This window comes from Solea senegalensis, linkage group LG7 (genome assembly GCF_019176455.1).
Source record: "Solea senegalensis isolate Sse05_10M linkage group LG7, IFAPA_SoseM_1, whole genome shotgun sequence".
NCBI lineage: Eukaryota > Metazoa > Chordata > Actinopteri > Pleuronectiformes > Soleidae > Solea > Solea senegalensis.
Genome location: NC_058027.1, coordinates 13,110,806 through 13,138,295, shown reverse-complemented (window position 1 = coordinate 13,138,295; position 27,490 = coordinate 13,110,806). Strand labels below are relative to the sequence as shown.

Below are 27,490 nucleotides of genomic sequence, written 5' to 3'. Positions count from 1 at the left end.
CTGCTTCATTAATTGATCAACTTTGGGTATAAAAAGGTGGATTCATTTTGTTGTTTGCCAAATAAATAATACGTTGTTGTTTTTAGTTTTAAACACACGTGTGAAAGATGTCAAAAATATTTACCTTCACTGCTGTACTTTTGGAGCCTTGAGCTTAGTAAACAAACAAAACAAGCAAATCATGTCATTTTAAAATGTTTACATTATGCATCACTGTGCTTCAGTGTCCTGTGGTTTTAGAATGAACGAGGAACAGTTTAATAAACAGATTGGCAGACGTGGACTTGGAACACAAGAGGAATACAAATAAATACTAAACATTTCTGGTTATTTAAAGAAAAAAAAACATGATTATAAACAGGCTTATGTTCTGTGAGACTGTAGAAGACACTATAGTTGAGATGTGAGGTGCAGATGATGTAAAAAGCCTGTTTCATGAGGACATGCAAGTCTTTTTGCACAACTTGTCCCTCTGCATTGTAACACACAGCTTGTAATTAAATAATAATAACAGTATGAAGCATGCAAAGCCATCATGGCAACATTGTTTTAATTCTGTGACCCTAGTTATTCATTATTTATTGTTAGTGAGCTGTTCTGGTGCTGCATCCAGGTTTCGGCTCACTAACCAATCACAACAAAGTTTCAACCCTCACTCATCTGATCCAATATGATCTCAGCGGATCATGGAGTTTTCCTGCTTACGTTATGTCTCATGTCTCATCAATGTTTCATCTTTTGTCCATCTCTTCCTGCGCGTATTCTTTCTCCTAAGTCATTAAAGAACAAGAAGAACAAAGATCTGCAGAGACATTAGCATGATTAAGATTTCCCGTATACACATGATGAATCAAAGAGCAAGTGGAGTAACACAAATCAATTCTCAGAGAGCAAAAAAAAGGAAATAATCCCTTTGATGCTTTTATTCGTTTGAACTGTGCACAAAAAAGAGTAAAGTGTACATTTTTAAAATGCAGTTGGTGACTCTCCTTCAGCGGGTACAGCATTGTGAAGGCTCAGCACCAGTCCAAAACAACAACAACATTTTGTCGTCACTTGTGACAAAAGATTTGCACAGATAAATATATTTCATTTAGTGATATTTTTTTAAAGAAATATTCTGCCCAGTGATTCTTCCATCATAGTCAATAACCCACGTGTAATCATGTTTTTTTTCCTTGAACACATTTGACACTAATGTCCATTTTTCCTCCCCGACTCATTTCCATAATTACCATAATTACCTGAAACTGAAAGTGCTGTTACTTTCACAATACGTTTTTATTTTGTGCTTTGCAGAAAATCAATGAAGCGAGTCTCCCGATCAAACCATAATATGCTCGGGGGCGAGGAACAGGAGTCCAGACCATGTGTGATGATTTAAAAACAGAGTACCATAAGGATTACAAATGCAAAACCCCCTAAGTAAGGTATTGCCACAACAGCAAAATCAAAGTGTATAATACATGATGAAATATTTTTGACTTTTAAAAGACAGACTTGACAGCTAACACTAATATAAGGCAGATAACAGACGCGTATGGATAAAAACTCCATGTTGATATTGGCAGTTTGAGTTGTTTTTTCCATCTAGATGAGTATAATCTTAAGGCTTCTATGTATGTTATTTACTTTAACCCTTTGACACCGAGCGCATCGCCGGCGACACGTTTGGGCAAGCGCTCTTTGCATTACCGTAATTACGCGACGGTTTGTGCCATCAGAAACATTCCAGTGGTTTCTGAAAGCTAAGAACTTGCACTTCAAAGCCAGCCATGTGCTTATTACGGTCATTTCACTGACACACTCTGAGCGGCAGAGTTTTATACTGTTCAAATTTCAAAATTAAAATGCAAAAGTATTTTTTTCTCAATAAAACTCTAAAATCAAATTCCGTTTTTTGTTTTTTCTTGACTTTAAACTCTTTAACAAGCAATAAATTGTAAATAACTGACAGGCATTGAAAAAATGCACTTACTCAAAGGGACATTTTCTGGCACTTTTATGTGCACAGTACGGACATTTTCAGGCTTAGGTGTTAAAGGGTTAAAGGGTGATCATTCAGTACAACAACGGCAACCGCACGACATAGATTGAATAGAAATTTCATGAGCTTGTCCCCTTCCCTTTAAAAAAAAAAAATAGTTTAGTGCAAAAAAAAACAAACAACCTAAACGTGTGCTGGGCTACTATATAAAATACCTAAGTACCACAACTGGCTTTAATGAAGCAAATACACATTTTTCTGTTGTGCGACTATCTTTCTTTGCCATTTCAACATTAATATTCAGAGGAACATGGAGTTAGAGGAAAAGCATATTACATTACCTGAGCCTTTCCTATACTATACACCACCTCTCCCACCTCCCCCTCCCCACGCCGCTTGGATATACAAACACTTTGATCTAACAAGATCTGACACTTCAAGCTGAGGAGACCAACAACACATGATAGAGGAAGATGGCTGAAAATAAATACATCAGTAGTTCTAAAGGAAAGAGAGAATCACGTTCCTTTCCAGTGGGTTTTAAATACTTGGGGGAAAAAATAGACTTGGTGCCTGATTTATTATTATTATTATTATTATTATTATTATTATTATTATTGAGGGAGAACCAAATGGTCTCTCCTCGTAAAAGTTATTGCAACAGCCATGAAGGCCAAGCATTTGGGTAACTTCACCAATCATTTAAGAGAAATGTGTGTGGTGAATAAATACTTAAGATATACAGAAGTGCATTTGGGGATACAGGATGTACATTATATGCAAGTTGGGGGTTTTGTTTCTAAATAATTAAAACATTTGTGATTTTCTTAGCCTCTTAAATGTGATTATTTTGTAGTTTCTTTGCTCCACTTGACAAAGAAGTCATTAAAACTGATTTGCATCATCATTCCGAGGTTTGGGAAACCAATCAACATTTTTTTTTTTACATTTTATAGACCAAACAAATACTCGATGAATGGAGGAAAATGATTCGATTCATGACAAAAGCCAAGCAGATGAATCCACATAAACAGTGGCGCACCCTCACTGGCTATATTGCAAAAATATCTTCATGTGAAGCTTCATTTTTTTATGAGAAATCTACTTGTGAAATATGTCAGTAAGAGACACTGCATTAAAGACAAATTTGTTTTGTTAAAATAATGTTGAAATTCATTCTCCCTGCTTCAATCACACAAGTCAACTTTGATATGAGCTTCTTTTTTTTTTTTTTAAGTAGAAGCAAAGTGTTTCGTCGAAAGCACAGAAAATCATTTAAACGTATCCATTATCTTGCCCATATTTCCATTAAAATGACTGAGACTATTATTAGGGAACAACGGTGTCATCATATGCACTGATGCACAAATCTTCTAATCCCAAGACCGTCTTTGTCTCTTTGTTGGACTTGAAAACATGTAAAGCAAAAATGATTCCTTTAAAGAAAAGCAGTCAATAACAAATACCAGAGTGAAATCTACCATATAATTAGCGGCCGCAGTATCTCGTCGTCCATGGTCTCGGCAAAGAGGGCCGATGCTATGATGACGTCTGGGAAATGTCATAGTCTATGATGAGCTGTTTTATGTAGGACAGTTTCTCGTGGAGATACTCGCAACGTTTCTTCTCTTCCCGGTAGCCGGGGAACTTCTGTGGAGACGAGAGGGAGCAAAAAAGGGGGTTTTACAATCTCATACAGCGAACAAGGCAATGTGTGATTTGTTGACCACATGGTGTGAAATAACCAAACAGCAAACTGCAGAATAATTGCATTGAACCCCTTAAATCTGTTCCTCATGTTCATTATGAGAAGATTTCTGTTGCATTTCAACTATTTTCATTCCACAGGTTTGAAACAAAAACTAAATCATGTCATTGCTATTGCTAACTATAATTATATTTATAAACACTACAACTATAATTCACATTTATGAAGGTGAGAGGTGGAAAAAAAAGGTTTATTTATTGAAATGTATGCTTCATTTAACTGAATTTAGTACCACTGTGCAAATATTAGGAGACGTTTAATTGAGATCTCCACTCTTCATTAAGTCCCCACTTTATAAAAAATTAAATAACTAGACAACAAGATGCAAATCTGCCATTTATGTTTTCTTTATGTATTATGCAAGGATGTCACAGCCTCTCTACATAATCACTGCTCACAGATCTATTTTCATCTTCTCACTGGAACGTCACAACGGTTTTTCATTATCACAGTTTGCTTTAACCGTCACATCATCCCAGCCCAATAAAAAACAATATACAGTATATGGACACACAAAAACATTTTTCATACACAAATAAACTCTATCCACAAGGAAGCATCTGAATTAAAATGAATGTTTTCACATGATCATGACAAAAGTTCCATATTGTAAAAATCTAAAGTAAGCTCCAGTGAAACGACAGTCGCAGACTCACCTTCCGATACTTCCTGTACTTTTCTAGTATTTGTTCTTCCATTATCTACAAAGGAGAAAAAAAAAATGAATCAGATGTAAAAAAAATCATACCCGTGCATTGTTCCTGTGTTTGTATGTGGTCAAAACACCGATGAGCAGAGTTGTAACTGCATCTGTACCTTATGGTCTTGTGTGCCTGGGGACAGGCACTTGATCTTGGACCCCAGCTGAACAAACATGTGTGTAATGGTGGCGATCCGGGAGTGGAGGTCTTTGTACTCGTCATACTCCGCGCAGAAATCTTCCTGGTATCGCTTACGTTGCTCCACACTCGTGATGGGGCTGTAGGTGCTACACAGAGTCAAACCAGGGAAACACTTTTATAGTTAGTCAAATCTAACATACATAGTCTAACATACTAACTCCTTAAAGTGTTTCCTAAAATTTAGAAGTACAGTACCTCCTAACTCCCCTGACCTATCTTTGGATGCGGATAAACTCCTGTTCTTTTGACCTAATTTTGATTTATTGACTTATTCATTCTTTTATATCTCTTTTCCATTAGTTTCCACACATTTTGTTTTATTTTAATTATTATTATTTACTTTTGTTCTTTTCTTTCTCCTATGTAGGTATGTGTGTGCGTGTGAAGTTTGTCCTAGTCCTGACCTGAAGTGGGTGGGTAGATGGGGATGGTTCTAGAGCTTTTATATTATATCTATATCTATATATATACATATATATCTACATATATATCTACATATATATATATATATATATATATATATATATATATATATATATATTTATATATATATATATATATATATATATATATACTCATATACATATAGATATATATATACACACATACATATACATACATACATAAACATACATATATATATACACACATACATACATACATACATAAACATATATATATATATATATACATACATACATACATATACATACATACATACATACATACATACATATATATATATATATATATATATATATATACACCACTGATTGTATTCTTTTTTTATTGCATTTTGTAAAGTTGGAAAAAAAAGAAGTACCTCCTTTAGACACCAGATGGCACCATAAGGCCACAATATTATGCACCTTTGACATAGGCTTCCCTTCAGCAATAATAACTCCAAGTTGTGATAACTGGACAGCATTTACGCAGTTGAATGTCACATCATTTAAGCAAGCTTGGTAACAGTAAACAGAATAAAAGGATTTTAAATCTTGTTTACACTCACAGAACATAATCTGGCTTCTCCTCAGAGGCGACTGTATTTGTGATTTCAGCATCTGTAAAAAGAAACGGCAGGACAACTGAAAATAACCTTCATTTGACTTGAAACAACCGTACATTAGGGTTTTGTCACCGTCTGACACGTGAGCGATATGGGGTTGTTTTTCCAAATGGTCACAGTGTGAGTGTGTGTCTGAGCTTGTGGGTATCAGGAGACACCTTAGCTTAGCGACCCAAAGCACTGCATGAGCTGTTGTTGAGTCAATCAGCCACATAACACGCTGAGCACTCAAGAGAGCGAGCTTAAGGGAGCAAAACACAGACATGCTCATGAGATAATACTGTATAAATGCACCCGTGTGCGGTGAGACGCGCTCACTCACACACAAACTCACACACATCTACCACTGGTCGTGTGGTTTACTTATGACCGTCCTCGTGCAGAGTCGCACTTCACACACTTGATAATAACAACAAAGAGGTGACCACTACAGTATGAGAGCATATTTAAACACAGCATATAATCCAAAATTAGGTTGAAAAAAAAAAACTCCTTTATCAGTGTTGTTTTCAGCTGTAGTCACTTTTGGAGATCAGTAAGAACAAGACTCGATGCTAAAAAGGTCTTACCGTCTAGTTTGTCCTGCGTCTGCTTCAGATCAGGACTTTTCTCCAACCAGTCACTGCGCTTGTTGTCTTTTAACCTCTCCCGCTCCTTGTCTTTGTGCTTTTTAGGTTTTTTCCTTTTGTGGTGGCTGTTGGAGAACGGCTGGTGAGTGCAGGCAGTGCCGTCCTGCGGTGGCTGATAACTGCTTAAATTGGGTTCCTGATCCCTGCTCTCTGAGACAGGTGTGTCAGAGGTGCGTGACAGTTTGTGCACTACAGGAAAGTCACTGTTGTCACGCGGTGAGGCATTCTGGTTACCAGCATGGTTGGTTGTCCTTTGGAACTCAGTCTTTGTGTGGAAGCTGTGGTGGAGGGTAGGAGTCACATTGTCGTGTGATTTACCGTTTGAGAGTCCATTTACAGCGGGTTGCTGTTGCAACCTCTGCTCCACAAGTTTTTGCCTCTTAACGGCAAGCCTCTCCAGCGAGTCAAAAGGCACAGGGCGTTTCTGGGAGAGGACGAAAAAAGACAGACCCCAGTGTTTGTCACTCTTGTTGTGGATTCCAATTTCCAAATTGACCCACACAAGCAAACTGCAGAGTGGCCTGTCAGTCTGATGTTATGCGCACCATTCACTGCCTCACATCACTCACCGCCACACAGTAAACACCAGCATCCCACAAAAAACAATAAGCCAAATGTCTGATGTGTAATAATAACATATTTTCTATAAATACACACACCTGCCACTTTATTATATACACCTGTTCAAGTGCTTTTTAGTGCAAATAATGCATTTAGACATATGGACATGGCCAAGACAACCTGCTGAAGTTCAACCCAAGCATGAGAATGGGGAAGAAAGGTGATTTAAGAGACTTTGAACGTGGTTATATTTATTGGTGCCAGACAGGCTGGTCTGAGTATTTTCATCTCTGAAGACAGAACGTGTCAAACCAGATGGGCTACAGCAGCAGACAACCACACCGGTTATTAGATGTCCTGGTGTCTAATAAAGCGGCCAGTAAGTCTATATACTTATTTCCACAAACATGTACAAAAAACAGGTTAATAAAAACAATATGGGGATTTACCACTGCAGGATTTTTCAGCGTGTTGAGATGTGGTGTTGTATCTTCTGTGGATTTAAGTATTGATAAGTTTGCTTGAAGACTTCTTGACTGGTTGCTAATCTGTTTCCTGTTTAACAGAGAAAGAAAACGGTAATCTGACAGTGACACAAAAACATATGAGGAATATGAAACACTCCTATTCAACTGGTGTCACTGCAGAGTGGTGTGGATTCGCAGGGGAAACTAATAAAGCTGTGCATGGAAATGAAACAGTCTGTGTGAAGCAGGTACAGACACGTTTTGTCTGCGAGTCTTGATAATGCATGAGGAGTGTGGGAATGAGCGAGGAAGACGTGGAGGAGGAGGAGGAAGAGACAACATAAAAAACTGGGAACCACTGTACTGCCCACAGCTGTGAGAAACAATCGCACTACTCATTAAAAAAAGAAAAGTGATTTGAGGTTAACTGCAGGTCCTGAATATGTGCTCGGCATATTAGAAAGTAAACACAAACGTATTGAAACATGCTGCTGTTGGCTGTAACAGTTTCCACCAATCAGTACACTCTGATTCATTATGGTACACGGGACAATTATCTGTGTTTTGAGTGTCAAAAGTTGGCATGCTACCACCATGCTAAGGGTGGAGCTTCTTACACTGCAGTCTGTTGATTGCACGACAGAGATTCATCACAACAGAAAAAGGCATCCTATTCAAATACACCACGTATTATGACGTGGTGTATTTGAATGTTAGTGATGCAGCTATTGCCATCCAGCTTACACCACCAACCCAGGCCAGGTCAGGTTTGACTGTTCCAAACCCATACAGTGGTGAGGTGAACTGTACTGTAGTGTACTGCTTGGTGGAAACACAAGCTGTTAGAGATGATGTTCCTACATGATGCATGCCTCTGACCCACCTGGCCTGCAGCCTGCTGATCAGCTGCCTCTCCTCCTCACTGTAGCCTGGCCAGTCCCTCTGCACATACCTGTAGAAGTCGTCCCTCAGCACATAGCTGCTGTCTTTGAGATTCACCTTCGCCACCTATAACACAAAACAAAATGTTAATCTCAATTAAAGCAAAGGCGTTGATTTCTGTCTTAAATCTGCAGTAGTTAGGATTTAGGATTAGGATTTTTAAATCAGGTCTGTGTTTTTAAAATCAGGTTTCATCTCCTGCACTTGAACCAGAGTACCAGAGTTAAATGGTACGGTACAGTTAGACCTCCACACACGACGGACAGCTGATTGGGCCGACAGGAAACTCCCTTGGGACGTCTTGTTGAGACAAATGGTCACAAATCAAGCAGGAAAAAACACCTGCTGGATGACCTCCATTGTTGTCCATTGTATTGTTGTTTCTTGTGTCGTGTTCGAAGTTGTTGTCGTTGCACCGGTACGACATGAAACTACGCGGCCATTGGTCACAGCCAAGTAAACGTACTGTTCTCCGTCAAAAAGCAAGCCTGACCCAGGGCTTTACCATTCCAAACCATACTGTACTATACCAAACCAAATTGTACCATGACGGAAAAACAGCATTAATAATTCATCCATTAATGGACTAATGAATTTGACCTTTGACCACCAAATTCTAATTAGTTCATCCAGCTGATATTATCTAAAGGCTTTCAGGAGATACAGGTTCTTGACGAGAATGAGATGATCATACATTTAGAAAGCTGCAGACATGATGCCTCCAGTCACTGGCTGTCATCAGGCATGGATGTGTTAAAAATAAGTACAACATTACAGTGATAAGAATTCTATATACATTACATTCCCTAACATTAATGAGTTCAACATTAACGTTGTCATTAACTACCAGCTGGGATGTTAAAGTGGCCCAAGCCAAATGACTGAAAAGCACATTTTCCCTCTGGTGAGTGATCCTTCTAACAGCTACTCTAACCTCCTCTATAATCTCAGACGGCCTTTCACAGAGGACAAGTATCTTTGTGAGCGTCCTAACCCAGTGTGAACAAAATTGTCTCTACAGAGACAATTACAGCCTTGACCTAATTACACACAAACACACACAAATCAACAAGCACAAGGATAAGTAAATACACACACAGGACAATGATGATGGCACAAATGCACTCTTTCAGGGAATTACTCAAAAATGTATACAGTGCCGTCACGTAAACATCAGCTCACATTTAAAGCACAGCTGGCCTCTGGTTTCTTTCAGTACATAATTACACGTTTGCTGGATGAATGAACTGTGGGTCTCCACTTCTCAGATCCCAATTCTCACACAATGTAACACAGTCTTTAGAGGAAAATTGTTTCCAACAGTCAGTACCCTGCTGCAAGGGTTCTCACTCGGACCCAAACCTTGGCAACACATCAACCCCTGTTAAATTCTGGATCATCTTCAAGCTTCTCATCCTCTGCTACAAGTCTCTATTATCTTCCCGACCTCCTCCATGTGCACCGACCCTCAAGGCTTTCAGCGTTGCTGTTTTTGTTCTGCTTTGTCTTTTTTCCTTGTACAGCGACCTTGGGTTTCGAGTAAGGCGCTTTAAAAATCACAGTTATTATCATTACTATTGTTATCATTATCATTACCATTATCATTATCATCATTATTATTATTGTTACTGATTAAATGTGGTGTGAAGCACCACTATGTTAGATTTCTTTATATCCCCTCTAATGAAAACAATTTTAACAGTACTAAATTCAGTTTACTGTGTGTCAATACCTGGTGTTAACACTGTTCTTAATATACTCATCTGGGGTTTCAACCATTAGACAGACCACTCAACGTGCTTTGCACTACAGTTTTTGTCATTCGCCCATTCACACAGCTCTCTCTATTTGCAGCACTTTTTTTTTCAAACACACATTTATCATCAGTACCCATCGGCATGTAGATTAGTGGAGCCAGGGATCTAACTCTAACCCTCTGTTTGGAAGACAACAAGTTCTACTACTTCCATACACATTGGGCAGCAAGCACATGTACACAGGGCATTTAAGCATACTGCAACAATTTGCACTATTGATTTCATTACAAATTTGCTGTATCTATACTAATTCTGAGGGCCACACGGTGGGTGAAGTGGTTAGCACTCTTGCCTTTGCAACAAGAAGCAAAACATGCAATATGGCGATTAGGTCAATTTGACACTTTGTGTGAGAGGGAGTGAATGGTTGTTTGTCTCTATGTGCGTCCCTGTGATGGACTAACCATCTGTCCAGGGTGTACAAACCAAGTGATAAGCCACGATAATCATTGGTTTATGAACTGACATTGTCAAGGATCACGTTTTAGGGCTTTGTCAACTATTTGACTCTAAATGGGACCATAATTTACAAAATTGATGCTGTGCTGTATTGAAGTGATTGAGAACATAAACCAACGTTTTACCAACGTTATAAATCAGTTAGGAAGTTGGTTCATATATATGATGATTCACACCCACACATGTGCATACACACCTCGTCCAGTATTGTACCCAGCTCAGCCTTGTCTTTGGGGCTCACTCTCACTCTTTCCAGCCATAGCAGCAGCTCTGGTTTCCTGTAAGGTTTCAGAGCCAGCAGGTGGATAATGCGTTCCCTCAGGGGTTTCAGGGTTGGTGTGGCCGATCCACCGTTCCTCCTGTTGTTGCTTGACTGCTTGTCTGATGCAGGAGGAGGAGGAGGAGCCGACCATTTGTGGAACTTGACACATTTACCTGAACACAGAAAAGGAACAGGATTTACAGTGAGTAAATCATCACTAATGATTTGATAGCACTGCTAAAAACTCTACACCATATCAATTGTTTTATCTTATCTTATCTTATCTTATATTATATTATCTTATTTTAATTTTATTTTATTTTATCTTATTATTTTAATATGGGTGTATTATTGTGGTAATACCATCTTATTTTTAATATAATTTCCAGCTAGGTAATAATATTGGTGATATTGGTGATGAGGTAATATTACAGTAATACCATTTTTTATTTTTTTTAAGTAATGTCCAGGCACTAGCTTGACAATGAGAAGTTCTGTAGGCTAACATCAGTGTAATACCCTCACATTAAATGTTGGAATCAGACTTAGTAATTACCATATTATATAATTTTGAAATCCATCCTCCCTCGTGTCCCACACACTTAAACTGCACTGTAATTTTCTACAAAAAAAAAAAGAAAAACAATTCTTCAAAAACATTACATTCTCAGCAAGTCATGAGAAATGTAATACATCAGAGCTTTAGAGAAACATTTGGTCCACAGCTGCAAGTAAAATGTGCCATTGAGGTGCTTAAAACTTTAAGTGTTTCATATTTTCAAAAAGCAGATCAGACAAAAGCCGGGGTGTGACATACAACTAAGAGTATTTCAAATTCTTTCCATTGCCCTCACCTGTTGAACTCCTGCACATGCGTCTCTAAAAACTAAACTATCCCAACAGCTGAATGACTTCAGTGCAAACATGATATTTTACAATAACCTTTATTTCTGAATCGCGTGCGCTTGGTAGCCCGCAGCTATTTGTGTTCCGATGTTGTCACCACCCAGCTGATCACTGGTTACAGCACTGCTGTAGACAGATGAGGCATGTCAGAGAAGTGAAAGCTATCTCCCTGCACTAATCTCATCCCATTACAGGTTAATCTGAGGTTTGAAGGTCAGAGAGGGGCGGCGGAACAAGCAAAGACGGCTTTCCTTTCATCCACAGAAATATGCCCTGCCAAGAGATATTAACTCTCCAACCAGCCATTTATCATGATGGGAAATACTCAGAATTATGTAATAATTATGGATTATGTCTTGTCAGATGTATGTGCAGTAGGTTTTGGCATGACTGGTAATGTGCAGTGTGTTCGTAAGTACCTCCCGAGGCTGAAAGGAAAATTTAGAGTGCAGTTATTAAAGGTTTCCCTCTGGGCCTATATGTTGAAAAGACATTTTCACCTCAAGACTTGATGTTACACAACCCACAAAGTCTAAATTTGGTTTGAGCAGCCAAGTGTTTCAGCTTCTCTGGGGCTCCAGCAGTGACATGGACATTCAGAATCAGGTCAAGAAACAATATTGCCTAACTGAGGCAACAGCTCAAGAAAATAAATAGATATATTCTCATATGATTAATATAATATAGTGTATCCTTGATAATCATAAACCCAACAAGTTTTACTTGTTTTGGCGGGGTAAAAAAACCAATTTGCAATTATCAGAAGTTTGTGATTTGCTTGGAACAACAGTGAGCCATTTCTGTGAAAACTCTTGGAACACCTCGCAGCAATTTATTTGTTTTTATTGTTATTTCTTTGGCTGTAAGAACATCATATTAAATATCTGCCAAGCTACTGACCCTTATAACAACATAATGACAATTAAAGGTCCAGTGTATAACATTTGTGAGGATTTGCTGGCAGGAATTGTAAATGCTACCCAGACGTATTTTTGTTTAAGTGTATAATCGTTTTAAACTAAAAATAGTAATATTTTTTTTAAATAGCAATGTTTCTACAGCAGTCCGAACTTAAAAAAAGAGTTTACTACGCAAACAAGGTAGAAAAAGGGAGAGTTGACCTGAGAAGTTCTCACCATTAGATGTAACTGACACTCTGACCTTCCAATAAAGATTATGCTGATTGTGATCAGGACCAACATTCATCATTTTCACAGGCAGAAAAAGCAACAACATAAAATTCAATCTAGTGGATTTTTGTTCCGTGTTTGGGTTTTATAAGCAAAATATAACCATCACATCTGGTTCACAGTTCACAGCCAAAACAGAAGGATATCTGGTTTTCTGCTTTTGCTGTATTTTTCAAACAAGGCAAATGTTCCCATTACTTTTATTGATGTTATTATATTTCTATTTTTGTTTTTTATGTGCCATCAGTTTATCCACATCTACTTAGCTGACCTTAAAGCGTTTTTTCAGACGCATCGTTCTCTGATCGTGTGCTTTTTGCTCCATGCTTACTTGGATGTGTGGCTCCAGGTTTGATCTCAATGGCAGAACGGCTCCAGCTGTCCTTCTCCACCTGAGACATCCTCTCACGGGTCACCTGGTACGAGTCCTCCGTGGCACAGACGGTGATCTTGTCCTGGATGATGCCTTGACCTTCCAGCTTCTCACGGCCGTCGCTACAAGACAAAAAAGACAATCACTGAAAAGCTGAGCTTTCTGCTGCTTGTATAGTAAACACTATAAAAACTTGAGCAGCATGGAATCCAGCATAAAGTGACAGACGGGTCAATGGTAACTGTACTAGATATAGACTTGTAGTACACTAGATGTGGGAAAGTCGGGATTAGCTGGTGTGCAGAGAAAAACAAGGATCATCTTGAACATTAATGCTGTAAATGAACGGATTACTAGCTGTGTGGTGTTGCAGTGGCTAGCAGTTTTGCCTCACAGCAACAAAGTTACAGGTTTGTATCCTGTATCCGGAGTTTGCACATTCTCCCTGTGTGAGAGTGGGTTCTCTCCTGGCTGTCACGGTTTCATATTTTTATGCAAGTGTCTCTTTTCTTGTCATTATTAAATGTACTTGTACAGATCTATTGTAAATATCAAATCCCCCCATGGACCAATAAAGGATCTAAATAAAGCAGGGATTTGTTTCAGATATATTATTTTTCCTTTTCATGTTTTTTTTTAATTTTATACTTGACCACTGATAATTTCCCCACCTTATCCTCTAAATATCTAAACAAACATGGGGCAGAGAGAAACGTTGCCCCTGCACTGCACAATTATGTTGCTGTTGGCTGCAGTGGCTGAGTTTCAGTTCAGACCACAGTTAGCTGCCTGGCAGCAGGACGCAGCAATGGAGCGTAATCCGCACTTTCCAAGCATCGTATCCAAGCACAGCACCCCATAAACAAGGTATCATATACAGTAGTCGCCGTAATTAGAGGGTCAGCCCAGAAATATACAGGAAATTACAATTGCCCCATCCTGTTTAGAACCGTTTCCCACGATGCCTTCGGGGACACGGGAACAGACAGAGCGAAGGAAACAAAAAAATGGTGCTGACCACCACCACAAACTTAAACTTTTATTTCATTCAGTTTTTCCCATAATACTTTGCTGATATATGTGGAAAAAAAAGTTGTTTTCTGTGTGCAGTGATTTGAAAATGAACAGGTTTCACTTGATCACCATTTCATACCTTGAGACATACTGATGGATGCAGTCGAAGCTGGCTTGAGGTTGATCTTTGCTGTCGCTGGATAAGTAGAAGGAGAAGATCCGAAGAGCAGACAGCGACTCTGGAGTGGGAGCCGGGATCTTAATGTACTATGAAGAGAAATGGAAGAAAGTCAGATTTTATTCGAAAGAACAAACTGATTTCCTTGTATGTTTTATCTAATCACACTTTTGCTTGTGTATAGACATAAACGCAGGCATTCAACACTCCCTGTGTGCACATAAACGTGTGTTAAAAGAACAGTGATACTGTGTTTCACTACCATGGTGTCTGAAAGCTGCTTTAACTTGCCAATAATTTTGAGCTCATGCATTTTTTTTTTTTTATCTTTCAGAATGTCGACCTTTGGTGAGGGAAAACAATTATCTACTCAGCAGAATTTTGGAGACAAACTGATGCCAAATATGTTGTGGCCAAGAACGCAGAGTTGTCCAATGTCAAGGTTTTTGCAATCAGCATAAATCAATGAAGGTTTTTTCTTTTCTTACAACTCACAAGGCCAGATAATAGCAAAAGCAACCAGCTGCTGCAGGCGTAAAGTATTTAAAAGAACAAACAACATGCTGACGATTAAGAAAGGACCATTATACTTTTATATATATATATATATTTGCAACCATTTATTTATCATTGGAAACTCATAAAAATGTCACAGGCATTCAAGTAAGATAGACGCTTAACAATTTGTGTTTGCCGTCAAATATATAAATATAATTCATAATAAAATGTTTAATTTTAATTTGACTCAATTTGACTAACTGCCAAATAAGGGTTTGACAAATATTCATGAAATATTTATTTTGCATTCTGACAAGTGCTGTCTGTCCCTGGGTGCTTTGTTCTCACAGAATCTCAATACAGTCTTATGTATATGAATGAATGCAAAGGTAAAAGCACATGGAGAGACAGACAGTCAGAGAGACAGAGTATCTAGAGTGCTACTTTGTGCCAATCTGTAACTTTAAATAAATCTCCTTGGGTAAACAGTGTTTTTATGAGTCCGCTCCACTGAGGCCTCCATGACATCTCATGGCAGACTCAGTGGAGCGCAGCTGAGCCAAGGCTGCAACCTCCAGGGCAGAAAAATGCACACACGAACACACACACGCACGCACGCACGCACGCACACACACACACAGACACACACACACAGACAGACATAATAACAGATCAGGATCATAAAAAATAAAAAAAAAAAGCCAGGATCTAGACTGATTTAACCACTGAAAAAGATGTAATTGCACCTCCATTCTGCAATACTTCACTGGTGCATGCATTTAGTTTTATGAGAAATTTACAACACCACACTTTGAAGTACACTTTTCTGAGCCGTTGGTGCTACATAAAAGACAGTGTAGAGAGAATGGATGCAGAGGGAAAGAGAGAAGGAGATCCTGTGAATGTCACAGTGCAGAACTAGTCATTGAATAACTGCTTTTCTTGCTGCAATAATTGGGTCATTTACTGGTAAATTGATAAATCAATGAGCAAATGACAAATATCTTTCTCCCCACACGGCACTAAACTAGACACAACCTTTGTAGCTCTGGAGCTTTGTGCGATGTTTGACCCGTTCTTCTTATTGTTATTAGAGCATCACGAAATGCTTCAAACTTGAGTTGAGGCCAAACATAGCTTAAAAAAAAAAGGTGAGTCAAAGTATGTTTTGTGCCAATATCAACAGCTTTTTGAAAAGGACATTTACAAATACCTGCAAGATAATCTGAGCACTGTGTTTAACTTTAAGGTTTGTCAGTACTTAAGTGGTTTTTAATAAATATATGACACCAAAAGACATTCAGCAGGGCTGCTCATTACTTCACCTACGATGTTTTGACCAACCCAGACATCGGTTCGTATGTCATTTAAACCTAGACCCCATTCAACGGAGCTTCCATAGCACTTCAAGAGTCACGGCAGCTTGCAGGCAGCTGCACAGGTGGGTCTCCTCCATTCCTAACATGACTTACATTTCATGGATCCTGTTCTGGATTATGTAATAGTTATCTGAGCACAGCCCTTCAGTGAGACATTCACAAAGCTTTCACTGGATGTTTGTATGAGTTGCACTCACCTTAAAAAGCACAAGATGGTGAACTTAGTCATAGTCCTTAACTAAACAGTAATAAAGTTGGAAGGTTTTTTATTTTAACAACAGCTGCAGCAATGCAAACATACCGTACTGTGCAGAAGTCTTAGGCCACCATTAGATTTGTTGTTTTAGCAATGCTATAACGACAATAGAGGATAATTATTTCTATTTCACTTTACTGGAATATAGCCAGAAAATATGTAAAAAAAAAACATCCTCTACAGGTGTCAAGTATGTAGCATGATCTACCCTTACATTTGAACAATAACACAGCGTTAATACTGGAGTGGAACCTTAATTAATGTTACTGGTAAATCCTGTGTTTGTCCTACTATTTCATTTAAAAAAATATCTGCTGTAAAAAACGTCTATTACGCCAGGTTTATTCAAGACATGCTTGAGCATCACATACACATGTTGCATGAGTTCAACTCTTGCTAATATATAAGTCGCATCACTTCATTCCAAATTCCAGTGATCACAGTACTGTATGTAGATGTCAATGTAAACACTTACAAATGTCTTAAAACCATCTCACTCCAATGACTGTGGAACTTTTCATTAGTTGTGGTTAAAAAAAACAAACAAACAGTGAAACTGCTTTGAGTCGGAGCTCAATAACATATGAGGTCATGTGTTATGTGCAAACTGTGGTTTGAAATACCCGAAAGCCTCCAAGAGAACAACAGAAAATTGATTAGAAACAAATTGTCATGATTGATTTGTGGCTTAAATGACGACATACAATGTGAATGGTGTTGCAAACTGGGAGACTTAAGAAAAATCTAAACAGAGAAAGCAGTCACCAATTACCTACAACCCCAGAAAATGAAATCAAAATCTGTCTTTTACTTTTCGAGTTATGCTGCGATGAGACAGACAGACAAAACTATGAGGGATGATCATTGCTCGCAGATCTGAACACGCGTAACAAAACAAAACAAAAACCAGTCTTTAGCTGGGGTTTGGCATCCTTTTCGCTACTGAGCCAAGCAGAATTTATAATTTCACTTACTGCTCTTTAAAAAAAAAAGAGGAAGTTTTTCGTGGATTTAAATGTTACTTATTTGAGCTGAAAAGCCTTCAAGTTCACACTTCTCTTATGATGTGTATGATTGTAAGAGCTGCAAACGTAATGGACAAATTCAATGAATTAAACGTCAGTGTTATTCTCACTGAGGCAACATGATACAAACCCTATGAAACTCAGCCAGAGAACTTCCTTCAGAGCAGCAACAATAAATAATTTACTAATGTGTTCAGGGGTTGGTGCCGTGTGCCTTTACAGGGTTGCAGCTGTTACGAATGCACCGACATGCAGAGCACCCAGGAGCACTCGCTGGCATTCATCCAGGGATTTTGGTTTGTATGACCCCAGCGGGCAGATTTCTTGACCCCTACTGTGCAAATTACAACAAGCACTGAAGTTCCCAGCCACTGGGGCCCACACTAAAGCCTGGTGCATCCTCCTGAGAAGCACACATGACAATTCAAGCCCTGAAAGTTGCTCATACAAAAGGACTTGGCACTTAAAGTACTCAACTGACCATGAATAATGAAATATTTATCGTCTTTCTTTAAAGGTAAACATTCAGGCAATCTGTGGGTTTCCCTACATTTTCAAGTGACTTGTGCTGTGGGAAATGCTCAATGACCCCAGAGTTCCAACCTGAACCCAATGCCCAGTGCTTCAACATATAATTCATTCCTTCAATGCAAACGGTGGCCCCCTTTTTACTGAGTGACTTCACACATTCACTTCCAGACGATTCAGTCTCATCCCTGAGCCTCAGGTCTGTCTCACTCACACCAAACATTCCACTTTTCCTTTCTAGGTAATGCAGCTAAGACGGTCTCTGGTTTTTCAATAATCTCTCCATTGTTTCACCAAAAAGCAAATATGAAGCGTTCCCTGGCTCTCTACCCTCCGTCTCCATCATCAATCTCTCTTGGAGGTGTTACAGTTGGCTTGTCGCTCCACCTGCTTTCCTCGTCTGCAAATGTCAATGCACTTTTTGTTTCAACTCAGTTTTTTGCCCTTTTTACTCCATTTGTCTGACAAAAACCTATATTTCTATATTATTTTATTCAACTAACTTAAAACTGAACTACTTTCATAGGTATATTTATTTTTTCCAGATTTAAAATTTTAATATATCTATAAAGTGTCAGTGTCGGTCAGGCTGGAGCTCAGCCATGCTCTTTTTGGAGCAGGTTTTTAACATATCCCCTCGGGTTGGGGATGCTGGAATGAATACAGTATCTCCTCCACATATTTACAGTCTTATAAACAAATGATTTTGTCTGCAGCCAAGCTGGGATGAGAACCCTCCGTCACCATGACCACACTGCTGCTGTTGGATATTTTTATTTTTTATTTTTAGCTTCTTTTTTCTTCACAGTGAGTGAATAAAGTGACTTATTGCACCTTCTGTCCAACATGCAATGTGTTCAATGCAGTACAGCTCACACTATCACGGAGGCAGACTGCTGCCCCCAAATTTGTCCCACAATAATACATTAATTTTAACATTTGGATGTCTATTAATCCCCTAATTCACCACTTTTGTCCTCCAGCCTTTATAATATTAGCTTTTTGGGTTAATGTGAACATACCATATTTAAGGGAAGGCAGCAGCAACAGCACTTCGACATTTAATGGGATATCATTTGCAGTTCTCCGAGCTCCTTTTAAGCTGAATGACACTATGAAATTATCTATTATAAATGTCATAATTCTAACCTCTTAACTGTGCACATTGTTTAAGGTCCAATGTGTACATTTTGGTGAAATAATTTTCATTTGGCAGAAATTGAAGATAACATAATGTTTAATACGTATGTTTTTACATAGGCCCACAGTGGACAAACTAAACATCTTTTGAATTTTGAAACAAACTGAAGTCACATAGGTTCTCCATAAGTTTTTTCTTCCCTTAGTTCCTCTGGCTTGGTTCATTACATCTCTTTTTCTGTGACTGTATACATTGTAATGTAAACTTATTTGAACAAAGTTAAAAAAAAAGTTTGTACACAGCACACATGCTTTATGCACTTAACCGTCTCCCTTTTTGGTTTTTGGTGTGTTTCTGTAACAGCATTACAGCGCCACATACAGGCCTGATATATGTATTTAGAGTCATTTTGTATGGATAAAATGTCAAAGAAAAAGATCGTACAGGTACAGTTCTGTTTCCGTGTGGATAAGGCCCAACTGTGCTCGATGCACATACTGCTGTCAAAAGGCCACACTACCCTACATCAGATTTAAAAATTCAGCCACTTGAGAACTCAAAAAGTCAAGTATAACACATTAAAACACACAAGTCTATGTGTGGCAACACTCTCTCAATGAGCCAGAGTTCACTCTCGACTGTCATAAATATCATAAATGTCCCCACATCTCGAAACGTTGGGCCCGTAAAGGCAAATTTTCTTGGCTTTATCAAACTATAAAGTCGACAGAACAAAAGCTGTGAGCGACTGCTGTCAGTGCACAGGGCTTATGTTTCCTGCTAGCTTTTGGGTGAATGTGGGGTCTGGGTGTAGATCTCATGCAGCCTATTGTTTCCACATCCTCTACAGCCTGAGTAATGGCCTTCTGAAAACAGGCTGTCTTTTGTTCTGACCTCCTCAGCTCCAGAGTGGGATACCATGGCACTGCTTCCCCCTCTCTGGTAGATAGAAGGTGAGGGAGGAGGTGCAGTGGAAGGCGGAGGAGGGAGTGAAACCTGTCGCCACCACCAATGGCTGTTATCAGCAGGAGGCGAGTCACTCTGGGCTGGGTGATCATGCAAACTATATGTGTGTGTGTGTGTGTCTGTGTTAATCCAGTGTGAGCAGAAAGGGGCTCAGCTCCAGCTCCTCTCACCATGGTGTAATCAGCATTACAGTCTGAGGACTGAGACATAAGAACAGCCTAAGTCTAGCCCTCAACCAAAGATCTCCGCCATGACGGCTCAAAGACTCCCACAGACAAGGGTTACAAAAACACATGTTCATACAGCCAGCCACCACCGTCATCCACACCACACTTGGTAAACACTGCTTCTCATCATCTCATCACAAACAAAAGAGTCCAATCGTTCCCAGGGCCACAAGTTGACACACGGCATTTAAGACAAGTCTCCTCCACAATGGAGGACACTGATACAAGACACAATGTGCATCTGTGTCTCTGGCACAGTGGAAGGGAAAAGGATGGGGGCAGCAGAGACAGAGAAAACATTCAAAAGGGATAACCCAAAACAACAGACACATATATGTTTGAAATCATTTTTTAAAAAATGAATTGAACACAATGATGTATACACAACTTGGGTACAAGCAGTTGAACAGGAAACTATAAACTAAACCCAGAAATTGGCCCCAAATATTCAGTATCCGTCAGACTCCTGTGGTTAGCCTCAGTCCCGCCAAGCGGTACAATGCAGTTCCGCTCACCACGGTACGGTTTGGAGGGGTACACCCTGATTTGCGTTTCCACTCTTACATAGCTATTTACGTAACTTGCGGCAGCTACGTAAATTAGCATAGCGTCATACCAGCGCGACACAGTGTAGTTCGCCCATGAAAAAGAACATGATACAGGAAATAAAGAGCAACAATCAAGGACATCCATCATTCTGCGTCATGTGGCTGTTTATCACAAGAAGAAACGTTTATTTTGAGAGAAGACTGTGAGCTGCAGGGAAGAAACTGCCACATATAAGTGATGGTGACCCATCAATGGGGTGCAGTGTGTCTAGCTCCAACAAAAAGGTACCCCAATGATGGGGTGCTAAAAACTGGGAAGGTACCCTTTATCAAATGACAGTGGAAACACTACTGCATGCAATACTGAACTGTATCGCTTGGTGGAAACTGGGCTTAATATTCAGTACCTGTCAAACTCCTGTGTTTGATGCACATGGTCCCACAATCTGTCAGTCAAAAACTTGGAGACGAGCAGTGTTTTCTCTGTAGCTGAGGTCTACATGCTGGAAGTCAGTGATTAATGTGGCTGCCTCAAGTGGTAGACGTATGTAATCAGGCCCGAGCCTATAATCACCCTCCACTCCTTTTCATTTGCAATTTCACAGAGGAACCAAACTGCTGCCAGAGCTGGGGAAGAAGAGGCTGATTATGAAGCAGGATGATAGGAAGGGGTGCGGTGCCACAAGAATCCCCCGAGGTTTCCCTCTGCAGTGCCCACAAAGATACCTCTAGCAGTTGCCTCAGGGCCAAACAATCAACTTCAACAAATATGGGTCACTGTACCTGTCAGAATCCACTCTTTTCACTCGCCCCTCCCATAGTATGTTTCTTTACATGCAGGGCCATGCGGTAATATGTGTGTGTGTGTGAGTGGGTGCGTACCCTTTTTATGCCTCATTAGCTTACTGTGTGGCTTTTCACTCGAGGGAATGAGATGGGACACGTTCATCAGTGAGCCAAGATGTGCTCCAGATCTCCAAGCTTCTCAAATGAACAGAGAGCACATTTTTCCAGAGCTGCTGCAGCTGCTACTGCTGCTGGATCTCGCAGCGCTACTCGTCTTCACCTCACCCTCACGTTTGTGAAATAAACGGGTAATCCTGCCGCACATTTGTGGATTTTAAGAAAAACTAGCAAGATAGTTCCAAAGAGGAATTCTGCCATTTAAAACGTCATAATACCTCAATTTCCTCTTTGTGTGCATAGACCGATTAACATGATCTGTGAGAACAGAGCACACATTTGTGTGCGAGACATACACAACGTATACAGGATAAATACATTGAAGAGATTATGGGAATACAGTGAAAGCTTTCACAGAGTGAGAAAGCGTGCACATGTTTAAGTTAATTATCTTACTTTTTGTTCACGTGTAGCACTGACCCTGACTGACAAACATGGTTGCTATAGTTTTTACAATGCAACTTCAAAGATGATTCACACATAAATGTAATGTGCATTTTAAAGCAAGTTATGTTATTAGATGAGCTGCATCTTTTCAAACATTCTTTTTTAAAACAGTTGATTCATATCATTGATAAGTATGTTAAAGCACCAACAGACAAGACAAGATTTTAATGTGCACTCATGTTTAAATAGCTAAATGTTATTGATGTGCGATGTCTTTGTTCCATTGGCTCCACAGCTGGAAAGTTTTTGTCATGTAAGGCACAATCAAACCCTAAGTGCAGGTCGCAGCACACCTGCACTTACTGTAATGTGTCGGGCTAATAAAGTTCCATTCATTTTAGGTTGGCTAAACAGGGTGACAAACACACAGCTTACATTCCCACCGTTATTGTTATTCAAATCTGAGGAGGAAACACAATGGGAGGGGGCTCTGGGGATCTCGCCATAGACAGCGTCACCACACAGGCAGACAGAAACCTGAACTCAAACACACACACGCTTATAAAAAAAAATTCCCTCGGTCTTTTATACATGCAGCAAACAAACACACACCACACACAGAGAATCCTCAGGGGATCCACTCTGGTCTGGCTTAAGACTGCTACACAATAGAAACAGAGGGCAGGACAGGAAAAAGGAGGTGGGACATGAATAAATCATGTCTTTTGGCCACACAGGACACAACACACAAATAACATATAGAGAAACAACTTCTATACCAAATAAGACATGAATGGACTCAAACGTGTAAATAGGATGGGAAATGAGCTTGCCAGTTATTCACCCATGTAGCTAGCAAATTGTGCAAACAACAAACACACACAAACACATCCAAAAATAAAACACCTAATACCTAAACAACTGTCTGAGTCATAGAGACGGGAAATACAAAACGCATACTGAAGTCATAATGATGTGACACACTGTATTAAAGACCATTATAACTCCTTTAATTACCTCTAAATGTTAATTTGGTTAATAACTCCAGTTCTTTGTATCATGTTTTGGGGAGTGGCGTGAAACCATGCAATCCCTCAGCCACAATGACAGTCAGGCATCTCAGTACTTTGCGAGTTCCGTGTCACGCATTCACTCAAATAAGGGTTTGTCTGGAGATCCATTCATGTGTACCTGATCTCAGACTCCATTCATTTCCAATACGTTGTCATTCCCGGAGCATGCATAATCGATTTAAACAATCCGCACAAAAGGAAATCCACAAATGTTTCAGCAGCACGAGCATGTCTGCACAGGGGTCTGCAGGGACCATCACTGACATAGGTAAATGACAACATTTACCATCATGCAGAGTATATTGGTGTCTGTGGACACGGAAAGCATGAATTGGCATGTGAAGGTTGACAGATGAACCGTCACTTTATCAAACTTTAGAAACTGACTCACTGTTCTTATACAGTCTTTGTTAAAAGTAAAGTATTACATCAGGCAAATCATTTTGTGACAACACAGGCATTTCCATTCTTTTTCTACTGGTTATAATAAAGCTTTATTTCACTTGAGCTCCCCACATTCCTTTTTGTAGCTGAACGCAGGGTGGGAACAGATTCGATCTCACGTCATCACAGGAGACGCATCCAGGACGCATTTAAATGCCACAATCACGCTCGTAATAATTGCATGTTGTTGACACCTTGTTTTGCAGCAACAGTAGTTTGTCCAGTCATGTGGACTAAATCCAGCCATCATACTACGTCTCAGAACAAACTCAGCCCATCAGCTTAAAGAGTGAGCTGCAAAGCCCTGGATTGGATTTGGAGCTTTTCTTCCAACTTAAAGCCATATATTCCTCGTTGAGGTAGAGGAGCCCCGAGTGTGTGCAGGAGACCGTATGAACACATAAACATCCTGCACTCATAAAAAAGCCCCACCCACCAGGTTATTTAAATAATAAAGACAGACAGGAAGCCCACTATCACAGAAAAATCTCTTTTCAGTTTAGTGCAAAGTGGACTGAACACACTCTACAACATATTATTGAAGTTTATTTCCCCAAATGAGAGCAAGGTGCACACAGCTGATCTGTCCCACTGAAGTCTCCTCATTTGACTAACTCCTTTCACCACTGCTGACTCCATCTCTCTCATTGAGTGAGTGTGTGTGTGTGCGCACACATGTGTGTGCATGTCTTCCCTCCCTCCATTCCTCCTTTTCCCAGCACTGCTCACTGACATAACAAAGCCTCTCCACAGTCTCCAGCCTGACCCAGTAACCTCCATGCCTCTGATCAGCTGGAGACGACCAGCTATAAGCTCTGATGTGTGCAGTTTGTCCGCAGCAGCGTGGAGGGACACGTGACTCCCAGAGATTCTCTGTAGTTGTAGACCCCAGAAATTAAGTGGCGTACACCTTTACTGATATGTTGCATATCAAATGCTGTTTCTTGTATTCAAAACAAACCAAAGTGAGCACAATAATATAAAAAACATATTACAAACTTACCCCTTGGTTGCCTTTGAAACAAACTGATGGTTCATTTGGTAAAGATCCCTAAAATGAGAGACAAGAAAGAAAAAAAAAAAGGTATTTGTTGTGACTCTCTATTCTGACATATTCAAGCATAGTGGTTCACAAATATTGTTAATTGCACACTTCTGCAGGACATCTGGGAAAGGTTTACAGATTTAATCCAATAAAAACGGTGATTTACACTCAGCAGCCACTTTATTTATTAGGCACTGTTCAACTGCTTGTTGAAGCAAAAATCTAATAAATCAGACGGACATACTGCAGGGACTAAGTTCATGTAGACATGGTCATGACAACCTGCTAAAGTTCAAACTGAGCATCAGAAGGGGGAAGAAAGGTGATTTAAGTGACTTTGAACGTGGCATTGTTGGTTGGTGCCAGATGGGCTGGTCTGAGTATTTCAGGAATTGGTGATATATAGTGATCACACATAACCATCTCCAGGGTTTATAGAGAACGGTCAGATAAAGAGAAGAGAATATCCAGTGAGTGGCAGGAGTGAAATAATAGAAGGGTAACCACTCGTTACAACCAGGGTATAAAGAAGAAGACTCATCTCTGCATGAACTACATATCAAAGTAGAGGAGCTACAGCAGCAAAAGGTGACACTTTATGAGGAGTTCTGTGTACCTAATAAAGTGAGTTTCAGAGGCCTACATTCATATTTTTCACAAAAGGCAACATACTGAAAATTATTTTGAAGTTTGTAATACAAAAACGCCCTAGATAACTTTGTAAACAAATCATTCGAGGGACAATATATTATTCCAATGAGTACAATTATAATGTAATCTATTTGCATTTAAGGAAAACCAAACTAAGCTAACCAGTTTGCTGTTGATGATGAACTCAGCTGGAGCTAATTAAGAGACAAACTAGTCTTATCTCGACTGTTGACTGTGGGTTTCAGCACCAAACAGCTGACACTAACTACGCTTTTCACCTAAATGTCGCCAACACACTGAAGGGGGTAACACTGTCACACAAGTTAGTTAATTATAAACTTGCTTTGGAGCTTCTCTCGTTTGCTCAGTCAAACAATAACACAGCGACACAGAGGACGTAACGTTGTCTTGCAAAAATGACAAAACCAACAAAGAGAGCGACATAAGTTTAAGAAGAAGCAGCAGAAGAATAACTCAACTTTGACTGACACACACACACACACAGAGTGAAGTACCTTGAGGTTCTGATAAGCCTCCAGCGCCCTCAGTGCTGTGTCTGTGAGCTTCACATGGTACAAGGTCCCGCTGCTGCAGCCGCTGCCGCCGCTGCTGCTGCTGCCGCTCGGGCCGTTCCTGCTGCTTTTCCCACAGCTCAGTCCATAACGCTGCTCCTGCCTCAGCGAAGCCATCGCTGCCCTTTTTCTCTCTGTCGTGCAATTAAAGCTGCTTTCCCCTCTCCATTCCACACACGCTCCGCGCGGTGACGTCGAGGCGGGGGGCGGGGCCACAGAGACAACAGCTCCGTGACCCGAGGGCAGACTGCTGCGTGCGCCAGTGCACAGTAGTCTGTGACTGACGTTTATGCACTTTAGAGACAAGGCGACTCTTAAAAAAACAATACATATATTCTATTGTGTGCCTTAAGCCGGGAGTCAGTGCAAAATTTCATTGTGTCCTCATAATGACAATAAAAAATTCTTGAATCTTGAATCTTTGAATCACATATGTTATCAGAATCAGAATCAGAATCAGAAGAGCTTTATTGCCAAGTACGATTTGCACAGACAAGGAATTTGTTCTGGTGTCATTGGCGCATAACAATTTTAAAATTTTAAAAGGTTAAGTGAACAGTATACGTATATATACACAGTATATAAATGTTTTTTTGTTGTTTTTTTTTTAAAAAAAAAAGATGAAAAAGAGCACTACATAAAGAGCAGTAAAGAGCAGTACAACTGGGCAGAAGTGAGTAACAGTAAAATATCAGTGAAATATTCACCAGGTGCAAAGTTCACAGTAATGACGTTAATGTAACGCATAAAAATGAGATGTTTAAATAAATAAAAATCACACACTGCAAACTTTGGCAGTGAATGATGAGGACAGGTGAATTGGTGCTAATTAAAGAGTAACTAAACCCCCTGGTCTGAGGCTAACTCCGCCCAATGCCTGGTTTTGAAAATCTACAAAAAGTGAGCAGGGTGTGAGTGGGGAGGGGAAAGAGGAGTCATTGAGCACAGCAGAGGGCGTGATGACCGAATGACAGCAAGTGCAAACTGCGGCAGTGGCAGCTAGCTGTGGCAGCTTCGATCTTGCCCTTATTGTGATGATCTGTACAGTTCAGCATCACAGGGCGTGTGCCTCTGGTTGTCGTTCATTGCCATTTTGAGTGAGCACAGCTCTCGAGTCTCAAGACACACGCATTTCAATAAGTTCACACGCCACACATGACATGGCTCACGCTGATAAGTGATAAAAGTCACCGCACATAAATTAGTCATCTATGAATCGATGATGCGAAGGCAGATTGTTCTGCGTAGTTCATTCATACAGCT

At 39.8% G+C, this 27,490-nt stretch overlaps 1 protein-coding gene across 1 annotated transcript; it reads right to left on the bottom strand.

Annotated features, from left to right (window-relative positions):
* Positions 1–908: 908 nt before the first annotated feature.
* Positions 909–26,455, bottom strand: LOC122772600 (RNA polymerase II elongation factor ELL2-like). Its single transcript, XM_044030781.1, has 12 exons — positions 26,171–26,455; positions 24,963–25,010; positions 14,486–14,613; positions 13,291–13,454; positions 10,798–11,036; positions 8,267–8,391; positions 7,366–7,471; positions 6,296–6,779; positions 5,670–5,721; positions 4,572–4,743; positions 4,412–4,456; positions 909–3,637 (listed from the first exon to the last, which is right to left on the bottom strand). The coding sequence occupies exons 1-12, from the start codon at positions 26,342–26,344 to the stop codon at positions 3,527–3,529; spliced, it is 1,848 nt and encodes a 615-aa protein (XP_043886716.1). The 5' UTR covers positions 26,345–26,455; the 3' UTR covers positions 909–3,526.
* Positions 26,456–27,490: the final 1,035 nt, after the last annotated feature.